Source organism: Rhinolophus sinicus, linkage group LG15, assembly GCF_036562045.2.
Source record: "Rhinolophus sinicus isolate RSC01 linkage group LG15, ASM3656204v1, whole genome shotgun sequence".
Taxonomy (NCBI): domain Eukaryota; kingdom Metazoa; phylum Chordata; class Mammalia; order Chiroptera; family Rhinolophidae; genus Rhinolophus; species Rhinolophus sinicus.
In genome coordinates this window covers 16,200,827-16,214,567 of record NC_133764.1, presented here as the reverse complement: position 1 = coordinate 16,214,567, position 13,741 = coordinate 16,200,827, and the positions used below count along the sequence as shown (strand labels likewise).

Sequence of the window (13,741 nt, the reverse complement as noted above, 5' to 3'; positions counted from 1 at the left end):
GGCAGCTGAACTCCAGTCTCTGCCTCCATCTTTAAATGGCCTTCTTCTGGGTGTCTGTGTCTTTTTCCCTTCTGTTTCCTGTAAGGACACATCATCAGATTTAGGACCCACTCGATTAATCTAGGATGGTCTCATCCTTAATTTAATTACACCTGAAAAGACTTTTTTCCCAAATAAAGTCACATTCACAGGTAACCAAGGTTAGGATTTGGACACATACATGTGGGGGCTACTATTCAAGCAAACACAGGGACCTAGAAGATGTCTGATATTCTATTACAAGGCAGCAGACTAGGACGCTGTAAAGGTAGAGTCGGGTGCTGACCATGAAGGGTGTCGAGCTGAGGAGTTTGGGCTGTATCCTTGAAGTGAATGGGGAGCTGTTGAATCTTGACCAGGGGAGGAACACGGTCAGAACGGCAGTCTGGCTGTCATGGGGAGAGAATGTTGGAATTGTCTTCATAAGAGTTAGTGAGGGCCAGGAGGAGGATGGGAAATGGGGAGAGTTCAGAGTGTAGGAGATGAGGAATCTAGAGTGTCTCCTAGGTTTCCAACTTGAGTGATTGGCATAGTAGGTGGAGATGTTCAGGAAACCATCAGAGAGATGCAGCTCACACCTCTCCCTGGCGTTTAAATAAGACTGGGGAGAGGGAGCAGAGCATGAGTGACAGAAGCCTGGGGGAACACCAATTTTTCCCCATCACTTGATTATGAAAAATTTCAAACGTACATAAAAGTTTAAAAAATGATACAGAGAACACCCGTGTATCCATCATCTGGAGTCTATAATTATCGTTTTTCTGTGCTTGTCTTATCACACATCTATTCATCCCTCTGAACGTCACCAACCTGTCTTATTTTTTTCATGTGGTTCAGAGTAAGTTGCCGACATCAGTACCCGTTTCTTCAATATGTTAAGCATGATTTCATTCACTAGAGTTCAATATTTCATGAAACACGCAAATCTGAGGTGTACTATTTGATGAATGCATCCACCTGTGTACCTGAAATCCCTGCCAAGATACAGAATATTTTCGTCACCCCAGAAAGTTGCCTCTGCCCCCTACAGTCACTTCCTATCTCTACCCCACCCCCAGAGGCAACCGCTACTTTTTTTTCCATCACAGATTAGTTTTGTCGGTTCTAGAACTTCATATAAGTGGAACCATATAGGATGTGCCCTTTTGTTTCACTTAGCAGAAAGTCTGTGAGAGTTATTTATGTTGTTGCGTGTATCTGTAGTTTGTCCCTTGTCATTGCTGAGCAGTCCTGTATTGTAAGGATATGTAAGGAATACCAATTTTTTAAGGGGTGGGAAGAAAAAGAGGATTCCACCCAGGAGACTTAGAAGAAAAAGAGATGGCAGCCAGGAAAGCACCCAGACAACATATCAAGGAAAACCATCTGGATCTGTTACAATAAGATTTGAGTTCCTCTAATAACATAAAAACTAAATAACAGTGGCTTAAATAACAGAGGCATTTTTTTCCTCATGTAAAAGAAGTCCAGTGGTAGATAGTCCTGGGGTGGTATGCGGGCTCATTGTACCATTATCAGCCCAGGTTCCTAGCTTTCTGTTCAGCTCTCTTCACTGCTGGCTTCTGTCTCCTCATGCTTTCATATTTCTGCTGGGGCTCCAACCGTATCATCTGCTTTCCAAACAGGCAACAGGAGGAGGAAACATGAAGAGGCACCCCCCACACACACACCCCAAAAGCATACTTTTCAGCTAGAACAATCTCTTTTAGCAGCCTTTCTTGAAGTATCCAGTTAACATCTCATTGGCCAGAACTTTATCCCATGGCCCACAGCACTAGGAAAAGTAGTCTTTTCCCTGGCCGCTTGGCACACTGCCACTCCAAATATAATGAGATTTATGTTCCTATGAGGGAAATGGATATTGGCTGTCAGCGGCCTTCTCTGCCTTCTCTCTTTCGAGACCTGGAGGCCATGCCATGGTCCACTGCTATCTGGGGCCTTCCATCATCCGAAGCCCGTGCTTGGCAGATTTCCATCCTCCCAAGGTCCCGGGGTTCCTTCCTTCTCTGAGGGTTGTTTTCTCTGTCTTTTCTGTGTCCCTCTTCCTGGTAGGGTCCTCCTGGGTCTCTGACTGGCTGTCTGGGCTGTCAGGGTCTTCTGGAGGATGGAATGAAAGCAGAGGTATCCAGGACTGTTTGCAGAGAGCTCTGTGGGCATTTGCCTCCCCCCCTGAGCCTGCCCGCTCCTGTGGCTAGCACCTCACTCTCAGGCACCCTTCCCTTTCCTCTTTGGTGAGTCTGCTGACAAGGAGGGCTCTCTCTAGAAGATATCTCTGGAAGGTTAGTGAGATTCCGAGGGGGAAAAGATGGCATTGTAGGGGGGTGGGGCAGAGGCCTTCTCGCCCTGCTGTGACCCAGGCAGCTCCAGGGGTCCACGTGAGCCTCATCACCTTCCCTGCTGTCCCTTCTGCTGTTGTTAAAGGTCTTGAGTGAGGGATCTGGTCCTTGACCCCTGGGAATTGGTCAGTGTACGGGAGAGCCAGTGTGGCCTGCTGGAATTTGAACTGTTGGCCACGCCAGAGTTCACCATCGCTCCAACTCCTAGCCTTGACTTCGGGCAGTCACAGGGCAGCGTGGAGCCTCCTGGAAGCGACATGGCAGGTTAACATGATGTTTCATTTCTTCCTCCTGGTGCTTCTCCCATGTGGACAGGTCTCAGCAAACAGGCAGCCCCCTCACAGTGCCAGACTCAGGCAGAATGGATGCTGCGGGTCTTTCTCCCTCCCGACCCCTGGCAATAGCCGAGTTGGCTCACCCCCTACCCGCCTCAGACACAGGCCCGTATCCTCCACGGCCGTGGGCCCTATTTGCCGGGTACGTGGCATACACACATCTCAGTGGCTGATCACTAGGTCCAGTAATTCTTCACGTGCGGCCTATCCTGGGACAAAATATCCCATGTTCCCTGACAGCTTAACGGACTGTCCACACAGGGACTGGAGAGGACGTCGGCGGGAGCAGGTGCAGCAAGGCTGGGGGAAGCTCTTGGCTGCCAAAGGGCCAGATTGGACTGAGTGTGGCTGCGGCCCGGCGTCCTAGTGACCCGTTGACACCATTCTCAGGCTGCCGGCTGCCTCGGGGCTGGTGTGTTGTGACACAGGAGGAGGAGCCAGGTCCCAGTGGAGACCTTGGCTCAAGCCTCAGACCTGAGAGGAACCGTGCATTTCTCTGCTCATTCGTTCCCTCCACACGAGTGTCCCGAGGTCCTGCTGCACGTGGGCCCGTGGGTGCTGGGCACGTCGTGGCGAAGGAGAGACCCCCACTGGTGGGCTTTGACCGGGAGCCTTTCTGAGGTGCTGCCCTGTGCCCCCAGGAGCTCAGCCTGCTATCGGAAGAGAGAGGTGTCGTGCATGGGCTCTGGAGCTGAGTGGTGCTAGCAGCCACGGGGGTCCGCAGCAGCCGGACTTCCTACCGCCTTTTCTGCCCTCCTCCTCTGAAGGAGGCCTCCATTGAAGTGATAGAAGTCAATGCCGGCTTTCCAGAAGTCTGTGTTCAATCGTGTCCCTGCCAGGTCTCTGTGCCGCCTTCTCGCCCACACTCTGCCAGCCTTGGGCTCCATCCTGCACAGGGCCTTGTTCAGAGGGGTGAGGGCTCCCTTGGGTGCAGTTCCTCAACCCCCACCCCGAAACCTGTTCTGCCCCTCCCCCCCCAGGGATTGGGCTCAGTGTACAAATGGTACCCTAGGAGGAGGAGCTCAGGAAGTGACATCGCTCGGCCCGCCCCACCTCCTTATTCCCTATAAAAAGCAAAATGGTGACTCAGAGAGGAGAGTTGGAAGCGTCCTGCCTCCTGCTCCCACTGTTCATTTTTAGACTTGGAATTAGGCAGGAGGCAAAGGAAACAGCAGCTCGAAATACGCGACCGACGTGCTATTAAGCGGGTGGCAACAGCAGAGCCGTTCCTTCCCGGCTCCCAGCAGCCCCTGAACTGCTACCCGTCCCTGCTGGTGCTGCTCAGCCCCGCACGAAGCCTGGGCCCCGCACAGCCCCTGCTCGGGCTGGGCCGTGGATGCTGCGGCCAGGGTCATGGCCGCCGGGGGCCGCCGCAGGCGCCCACTGCGCTACCAGTCCCTGGCAGCCCTGGTGGAAGACTCTCAGTGGCCTTTCTTGTTCCTTGTCTCAGATTTCAGCTACGGGGCAGACGACTACGACGCAGAGGGGAATGAGGAGCAGAAGGGGCCCCCAGAGGGCTCAGAGACTATGCCGTACATCGACGAGTCACCCACCATGTCGCCCCAGCTCAGCGCCCGCAACCAGGGCGGCGGGGACAGCATCTCCCCCACCCCACCTGAGGGGCTGGCACCTACGGTAGGTACACCTGCTTTTCTTTCTGGGTTTGGGGAAGAGAGGGCTTTCGGGGAGGGTGGAGGAAGGCATCGGTGTCACGGGCCAGGCTCTGCCTGGGACACTACTTGGCGAGCAGGACTGGGGACATGTGGATCTGGCCAGGGTGGCTGCCCTTATCCTCGCAGTCCAGTCCTCAGCCCCTCTCAGACTAGGCTCCTCTCCCACCACCTGCTGCTCTCTCTGCCTCCTCTTCAACCATCTGCTCCCCCTCCCTGCTGGACACCCTCACTTCCTCTTTCAGTCCCTCTAGCAGGACGGGGCCTTAGGGAAGGAACTGGTTCTTCTCTCTGGGCCAGGGCTGGGCAGTGGCTGCGTCTGTGACCTGCGGGCTATAAATGTACAGATGCCCGCTCAGCAAACCAAGGCGGGACTCAGTGCTCACCATGGGGTGGGGGGAACTGCTTCTGTAACATTCCTTGAGGACCAAGGGCCCCCTCCAGCCCTCCTCTGTGGACTCCGGAAGGGAGGGAGCCCTAATGGTGTTCCCCTCTCCTCTTGTCCAATGATGGACGCTCTGCTCCAAAGAGAAGCGTTTGACGGGATATTAAGTGTGTGCTCTGAGACAGGCCAGAGGGCTGGAAATGTGTGGAGGTTTGCAATCCTTATAATTAATGCTGTCGCTGGCCAGGGACTGGTTGTGTCTGGGCCTAGATTGTATGCGTGTGTCTGAGACACATGAGCAGATGAGACAGAGGGATTCCTGGGGGCTGTTTTTCTGAAGTTGGAGAGAATCAAAACTGTTACTCCATTGGGAGGGTACTCCATTAGAGTTCCCAGTCCTGTTTGGTAGAGGGCTTGTCCAGGTGTGTTTTGTGTGCGGGGATCCCCTTTCTTCCCTATAATACCCCCAAGGAGCAGTCACTGAGATGCTGTGAGATACATGTTCCCCTTCTACAGGGCCCAGCACCCCCCAGTCTGGCTGGGGACGGCTGCCTGGATGCCACCATTTCTTGAGAACCCCCTGCTTCCTTCCCTCCCAGGCTCCTTGGCCACCCTCCACCTCTCTGCCGAGCTCTCAACCCCCTCTTCACACACCAGGGTGGCTGTTATAGCCTTTGGCAACAGGGCCTTGGCAACCAGCTTCCCACTTGGGGGAAGCCACATTGTTGCCATAGCAACAGAGGCAGAGCTTAGCGGCTACCAGGCAGTGCAAGTTTGGGAAGGGATGGTGGGGACAGGTGGTAGGTGGAGGGGATGGGTGAGGGTGTTGGTGAGGTCCAGGCCCCCCACAGCCAGGATTCTGGGGTGTTGCTCTGTCATCCTAGGAAGGGTGGAAGGTGAGAGATAGCCATCTTGGACATACCAGGCAGGATTTTTGCTACTGATGGAGGAGAGGGTATTCTGGGACTTGAAAGGAAGGCAACGGGGGAAGCAAGGAGAAAACTCTGGCTTCCCATCTCTGTGTTTAGGTCTCTGACCACAACAGGGCTCAGAGATCCCCTGGGATCTAAGCTTTTACCCCACTGGGAGCAGGTGCAGGAAGATTTCCTGTAGGACCCAACACAGGGCCAGGAACACTGGCTGAGTGAGAGTTGAGAACGTGTGGCCAAAGAGAGCCGCTCGCTAAAGAGAAAAGTATCTTTGCCATTTCATTCTCCCCTCTCTGCCGTCCTCCTCGCTTCCTGTCCTGGTTTCTTCCCTCATCACATGACCACCTTGCTGGAGGTTTTATTCATTGATGTTTAGATTCCCTGGTGAAGGGTATGTTCAGGTGCTTTCACTGTCCAGTGCAATGGGTCACAGACATAACGGGGAGATGCCTGGCCTGGAGCTCTGAGGCTTCGGGCAGCTACTTAATTTCAGTTTGTGGCTGCCCATTTTGCCTGGGGGCTTATGAGGGAATAACTTGGTTTGAGGACTTTGAAATCCAGACATGCTACAGTGACAGACTAAAGTACTTGGAAACCCAATAATTGGTTTTTACACTACTGATTAGAAGGCATGCAAGATAGGGGTGAGAGCATTTATCTAACTTGGGGACCCCAGGTGACAGCCTAATGCACCCCTGCCTCCTCCACCTTCCCTGCTGGAGTTGCATTTTTGCCCTTTCTGCTGTGTCACTGGCTCCATCTAGTGGACTCTGCAAGTATTGCTGTTTACATTGCGGTGCAAGGGAGAATTGACACACCTCTTCCTGAGTACTTTAAAAATAAAGAAGAAAGAAAAATGAAAGCTAACGTTTCTGCTACTTGGCTCTGCTCATTTCGCCAAGCAGGTCCCCTCCCTACCAGGCTTCCTGTTTGGGTCTTGGGCACTGAGGGGATTTTTGGACCAAATTAGACAATTGTTCTAGATATTTAGATTATCTGGCCTCTGGCAGCTTGGCATTCCACACCCAAATATGCAGCCAACTTGTGCCTGGAAGCCCAAGGTTTGGTCTTTGTATTAGTTGGGATTCTCCAGAAAAACATAACCCCTGGGGGAGGGCGGGATATTGATTGATTATAAGGAATTAGAGGCTGACAGGTCCCAAGCATGCAGTCAGCAGGCTGGATACCCAGGAGAGCTGGGGTTCCGCTCTGAGTCTGGAACCAGCAGAGCCACTGGTATAAGTTCCAGTCTGAAAGCCATCAGGCTTGAGATCCAAGAACTGATGTTTCAGTCTGAGTCTGAAGGCTGAAAAAGACCCATGTTCCAGCACAACACGGAGCTGGAGGAGCTCCCTCTTACTCAGTGTACTTTTTGTTCTATTCGGGTCTTCAGTTGATTATATGTGGCCCACCCACACTGGGGAGGGCAATCTGCTTTACTCGGTCAACTGATTGACATGTTAATCTCATCCACACACATCCAGGATCTCCCAGCAGCCCAGAGAATGGCAGAAACATGAGCTTTGGAAAGATACACATCTGCTCTCTCTAACTGTGAGATGTTGGAGGAAGTGTCATAAACCCTCTGAGCCTCAGTTTCCTCATTTCTAAATAGGACTAACTACCTGAAGGGTTGTTAAGGGGGCAGACTGGCCTAGCTCAGGGAGGCCTGCAGCATTGGGCCTGGCTCACTGTGGGTGTTCAGTCCCCGGTGACTGGGCCCACAAGACTTCCCTCAACAGCTTTTCGCGGGGTGGTGCGCCAAGAGCAGTGCAAAGACCCAGGCTAGTAAATGTTTACTGGACAATGACTGAATCTGCTTTTGCAGCCTTCTTTCTGGGGCTGGATTAGTTCTGCCAGGTGTGGAAGCCCAGAGGAAGCCAGAGCTCTGTCATGTTGGCAGGACACACACTCCTTCCTCACCGGCGCACCCCCCTCCAGCCTGTTCTTCTGTGCAGTACCTCCCACCGCAAGGTGTCAGGGTGAAGCCCGACGCTCTGTCCTGAAGATGCCTCGTTGTCCCCAAGCCTCTGGCAGGGCCAGGGCCACACCACTGGTGGCTCAGTTCAATGGAGAGTGCCTGATTTCATCCTGAGAATGAGGGCCAGGGACTCTCCATCTCAGCGGACAGGTGGGGCATCCCTCCCTCTGCCAGGACCATGGCTTTACATGTTTTTGCTCCCCAGACACCAAGACTCCTCTGTCTTCCCTATCGGGAGGAGTGGTAAAAAGGGGGCTACAAGACAGAGAGAAGACCTGGGTGTTGTCTCAGTGCTGCCATTTTCTAGCTGTGTGATCTAGGGGATGACACTCACGCTCTCTGAGCTCCTGTTTGCTCATCTGTAAAGTGCAGATACTGTGAATGTCTGCCTGACCTCGCACAGCCGTTGTGATGTTTCTGTGAGATGGTGTGAGGCAGAGCGCTTTGTAAACTGCAAAGTCTGGGGACCACTCAATATCAGACTCATTCTGTACTTCCTGTGGTACCTAGAACATCTCAAAGGGTGTCTAATGGAAGGCTGAATTGAGGGGTTCAGATGCCGGCTAGCAGGAGGAGCTAAAGATAAGGGTGAGGGAGGGTTGAAATGACCGCCGTTGGCATCCTCTTCATCTCCCTCCCTGCCCCCTGCCCCTCCCCTTCACTAGCACAGCTTCTTAGACTTGCTCTGAGCTCGTGGCTTGTCTCATTTAGGTCCAACCACAGCCCTATGAAGTACATCCAGTGATCATCATTTTACAATTGAGGAAACTGAGGCTCAGACATGTGATATAATTTGCCCAAGACCAGCCAGAGAGGCCGAGAGTTAAACTTGGGTCTTTCTAATGCTGGAGCCGGCCAGGTCTGCTCAGACCCCACCTCCCTTGTGAAGCTTTTACAGGCCGTCGCTGAGCCCTTCCCGGTCTGGGAGGCGCCCAGTTACTACTTGCTCCATGGTCCCCGTTGGCAGCTCCCAGGCGGGCACCTGCCAGTACTCACGCAGTGTTTGTGGAATTGAAACGATGGCCCGGGAGGAGGAAGGAGGGCAGGTGCAGGCTTGGGGGTGAATCGCTGCCCCCTCTTCCCTTCCTCAGTGCCTTCTGAAGACTTGGCGTTTGGGATTTGAGGTTATACAACAAGGAATTTGGTGCTACGTAAATGGAGAGGCCACATGGAAAGCTGGGAGCATCTGAGATTGTGTTCCAGCGTGCTCCCATCTGATGGCGCTCAAGGCCTGGGTTGGGTGTGTTCGTGGCTCTCCTGCTCTTGATTGCCTCTCAGGTGTTCCTTGCCCCTGCTGGAATCAGAGATGTGCTTTCCTCAAGTTGCCAACCTCGTGTCTCAGCAGGCTCGCTCCTCATTTCTCCCCTCCTGAGTCTTTGGTCCCCGCTGCAAAGAGAAGGAGACTGTCTCCTTTCACGTGCCAGGTGCTATGCTGGGAGCCCGTGGGCCTCATTGCCACCTAACTCCAACCACGAGGGGAACCCCCCATTTTGTAGATGAGGAAACTAAGGTGCAGGGGGGTTCCTTAGCTTATCTGAGTTGAGAAGGAGGTAAGTAGGAAGTAGGGAGACACCCTCAGCCCCCTGCACAGCTGGCCCTCCCTGTCCTCTCTGGCCCATCCCCCCTTTCACACCTGTCTGAGCTAGTCTTACCTGATGAAGCACACTGGGAACCTGGAGCCCTCCCAGCCTGTCTGGGATCTCCCCCTCCCTGCCAGGGTGCTGGGATCATAGTTCTTCGCTACTTCACATCGGCTCATCAGGCCACTTCCAAAGTAACATTCATTCAGTTAAAGTTTGTTGATCTCCTGCAGGTCCCAGGTACAGGGACCAGACCCATGCTCTGCCCTTGAGCCCTGGGGTCTTTGTAGGTGGGACAGGGAGGCTGACTGACCCACATAATCACCCCAACAGGTGTTACATTGCCCCTGAAACAAGTACTGGGAAAGCCCCTGAGAATTGAGGCATTTGGCCGCCAGAGGGCAGAGGCTGGATGGCCTTTGGGCTTTGTGCTCTGCCAGGCTGCAGAAGGGCAGAGAACACCCCATCCCGGCTGGCTCTTACCCCGCGGACTCTATTTTCCATCATTGTTGCCCAGTTTCTCCACTAGTGGGTGCTAGTGCCTTCTTTCAGGTGGATGACACGCTTGTTCCCCTTGGACTGGTTGCTTCCGTCTGGAGACTCCTCACCCTCCTGCCTGTGTGGTGGAAGGAACAGAACAAATGGAAACACTTTCCTAGCACTTACTCAATGCTGGGCACTGTCCTGGGACTTTGTAATAGTAACTCATTCAGTCTTCACCACAACCTCGTGCAGTAGGTAGGCTGCATTACGGCCCCATTTTACAGACATGGAAACTAACGTAGGACCTCTTCCTAAGGACCCACAGCTGCTGGTGAGTGGTGGGGGACTCGGCACCACTGTGGTCTGCTACCACTTGTTTCACCTCTTCCCGCCGGTGTGACTGTGGGCAACCTGTAGTGTCTCGGTCCCCTCCGCTGTAAATGAGGATAAACACCTCCTCTGGAAGGGCTGCTGCGAGGACCAAGGGACATAATGGCAGTGAGAACACCTAGTGCTGTACCCCATGGAAGACCTGCTCCCGAGGTGTTGGTTGGCCCTGAATCTCTCTGGGATGTGCACTCAGCTCTCCATGAGCCCCTAGCTCTGGCTGCTCTCTGGCCTTCCCGTCCTGCTCTAGTCCTGGCAGAACTGGTTCTGCTCCCGGTGGCATTTGCCGGGTGAAGACCCCTCTGGAGGGTGCTACACGGGGGATTCAAAGGAAGGAGAGAGGCACCCCGTTGCTCGGAAAGAGGTTAGAGTGACCTTGGGCCATTTCCCACCTGGCCCTAATCTGCCCTCCCTTCCCCCAGCCCCAGCTGTGGGGCGTCCCCTGTGAGCCCACCTTGCAGGACACCAACCCACCACGAGGGTTTGGGAGCTGAGGAAGCAGGGAGTGCTGGGAAATAGAAATCAAGTGGTGCTTGACCCGCTGTATTTGGCACTGGTTACGTGCTCACTCTCCTCCCTCCTCAGAGCCTGGGTTCTGGTTCTGGACTGTTTTAAGCAGGGTTTGTGCTCTGGAAATGGCCAGAGGATTATTTGTCGTGGGAGCCTGTCCTGGGCACTGTAGGGTATTTAGCACCATCCCTGGCCTCTACCCACTAGATGCCAGGAGCAGACCCCAGCTGTGAGGACCAAAAATGTCTCCAGACGTTGCCAAATGTCTCCTAGGGAGCAACATGCCCTTGGTTGGGAACCACTGGTCTAGAAGGAGGTTAGAAATGTGCGAGTCTAGAACGGTGGTTCTCAGGGGGAAGGGGGCCCCTTAGGGGACTGTGCATTTACTAAGTGGGCAAAGGTACGTGCTCAGAAAAGATTGAGTGAGTGATAATGGCCCCAGGAGGCTTATGGGACAAGATAAGTCAAGGCGTTCAGGTTGGGTGGATGGTTTCTATAAAACTAGTTTCTATCAATGTAGGACCTTAGGGCTAAGGGGGAGCCAACAATCTCAGGGTCTTAGCAGGTGACATGCTATAGAGGGTGTCTGTACAGGAACAGGAGGGGACTGCTCACACGAGTCCCTTTTATACTTGTTGTAGTGGAAAGCATTACCCAATTAAATTAAAGAAAATTATGCTGTGTTGCCTTGGATGGCAGGATGATGATATAGTATCTACTATGAGGTAAGATTTGAATAAATATTAAGGAGAATATTTCAAGTGTTAGAATTGTCTGGCAGTGGGGCAGGTAATGAGCTTCCTGTCCTTGGAAGGATTTAAGCAGAGGTTGGTGACTAAAGGTAGAGAGGAGATTTTTTCTTTGGTAGAACTGAGTGACTTTTGGGTTCCCTATAGCCCTAGGAGCCCGTGTCATATGACCAGTTTCCACCCACCCAACCTGAACCCTTGATTTATCTTCTTGGGAGACCCTTTTCTTGGCCCTGTAAGCCTTCTGGGGTCACTTCCACTCACTAAGTATTTTCTGAGCACCCATTTTTTACAAGATATGGTTCTGGGTGCTGTTGGGAATTAGTATAAACAGCGGTTGCCCCACACACACACACACAAACACATACTCCCTCTACTTCAAGGCCATCTGTACATCTGAAAGATGTATAGCGTCTGAGGGAGGAGTCATGTGACCTCAGGTGGGGGAATCAGGGAGGAGAGCATGTAGGAGGCAGCCTCAGAGAGTAGGTAGTGTTCTGTCTGGGCACTGGTCAGGAAAGACATTCTAGATAAAGGTGGAAGTTCCGGAATGTGGGTAAACCTCTGGAGGTTCAAGAAAAGGAGGATAGTCTGGTGTGACTGGGCATTTGGTTCATTGGAAGAGGTGGGAGGTATAGCTGGGAGTAGGCTAGAGATCCCCACTTCTGTAGTCCCCACACCCATCACCACTACCAAATAAGAAGAGAAAAGGCGGTGCTTAGGAGAACTTGACATGTGCCAGGCACTGCCGTATGTGTACTAGTCCTCACAGCAACCCTAGAGTTCATGCTGTAATTATTCCCATTTTACAGATGAGAAAAATGAGGCCCATGGAGTATGAATGACTTGCCCAGGGTCATACAGCTGCCAAGAGGCAGAGGGAGGATTTGAATCCAGAACCCAGGAGAGTTTTTTTTGTTGTTGTTTTTATTTGTTTTACTATAGAAACAGTGTTGTGTACTGGCTTATACCCAACACTTGCTTTATGTAATTGAACTCTATATAAAATTTCTGGAATGACTTCTATAACAGAGAAAGAAAAGGCAGAGGGAGGAGCACAGTTATCAGGAAGATGCTGAATCTGTTTCCATCTGCGGCTGTAACCGACCACCTGCCCCTGGTACTGGCCCCTTGAGGTCAATTCTCCTTGGCCCAGGGTATACTGAGCTTCAGAAAATCCAGAGGTGGGGCTTGAGCTTCTGCCAAGAAAATTGGGAGGCTGAAAAGAGGGAGAAGGGGCTTCAAACCAACAGGAAGGCCTGGAGGTGAGACTGTGCCTGGCCCTTTCTGGGGGCAGCAAGCAGCAGAGGTTGTTAACAGTTAGATCAGTTGAGTCATCAGCAAGAGGCGCTGCCCTTGTTTGGGCTGGCTTGGCTTCCTGCTGGGTGCAGGGGGAGCAGTGTCTTAGAAAGAGTAATCTGACGTCGTCAGCGTCAGGGGGGGGGGGATGCATTGAAGACTGGTCATGGCACTCCCTGCTGACAAGCGTTCAGTGCCTTCCCTTCGTCCTGTGGCAAAATCCAGCCCTTAGCCATCCCGTGCTGTCAAGGCCCTGCCTGGCCTGACCAGTTGACCCCTGTCTACCTCTGCGGGCCTTATTGCCAACCATGCCCCTAACTAGAATGTGAACTTTGCAATGAAACTTTGTCAGTTTTATAATGAAACATTTGCTCCTTGCAAATTCTAGTGCCTCGAATTGTGCCTGGCACACAATAGATGCTCAGTAAATGTTTGTTGAATGAATGAAAGAACACTCACCACCCCATCTGAACTCATGTCATTTTGCCTCACACAGTTCCGTCTGCCCTGCAGCCCCCTCTGACTTGGCTAATTCCTATTCATTTTCAGGTGTGAGTTTTAATATCAGCTCCTCCAGAGAACCTTCCATGACTCCCTTTTGCTCTGTCAGATATGCCTGTCTTATGTCCCCAGAGCTCACTCTACTTTCGCAATCATAGCACTTACCGCACTTCTTTTTTTAACTTCTTTATTTTCCCTGATTACATCACTGAAAATTCGAACTTTACAGAAATACATAATATAGAAAGTGAAAGCCTCCTTAAGTTCCATCCTATAGTGAGAACTTCTGTTAAGAGTTGGTTGTATGTTTCTCATATTCCTATGTGACATATTTATGTGCACACACACACACACACACACACACACACAGTGGGATCATATTGCATACTATCGTGCAATTTGCTCTTATTTTACTTAGTAAGTGGACACGTTTCATATCAGTAATTAAAGATCTACCTCATCCTTCTTCATCATTCATTCATTCATTCATTCATTCATTCACATCCAGAGAAAAGGCCTGCCATTACCATCACTCTGTATTTCATTTCATGGGTGTA

The 13,741-nt window shown here is 52.1% G+C and overlaps 1 protein-coding gene across 5 annotated transcripts in view; it reads left to right on the top strand.

Annotated features, from left to right (window-relative positions):
• ABR (ABR activator of RhoGEF and GTPase) overlaps positions 1-13,741 on the top strand; it is a 173,404-nt gene that overhangs the window by 74,563 nt on the left and 85,100 nt on the right. For all 5 annotated transcript variants that reach the window (XM_074320134.1, XM_074320133.1, XM_019739466.2 and 2 more), the window contains exon 2: positions 4,161-4,345. In XM_074320134.1, coding sequence (XP_074176235.1) covers positions 4,161-4,345 — 185 coding nt within the window. The remainder of the gene's footprint in view (positions 1-4,160; positions 4,346-13,741) is intronic.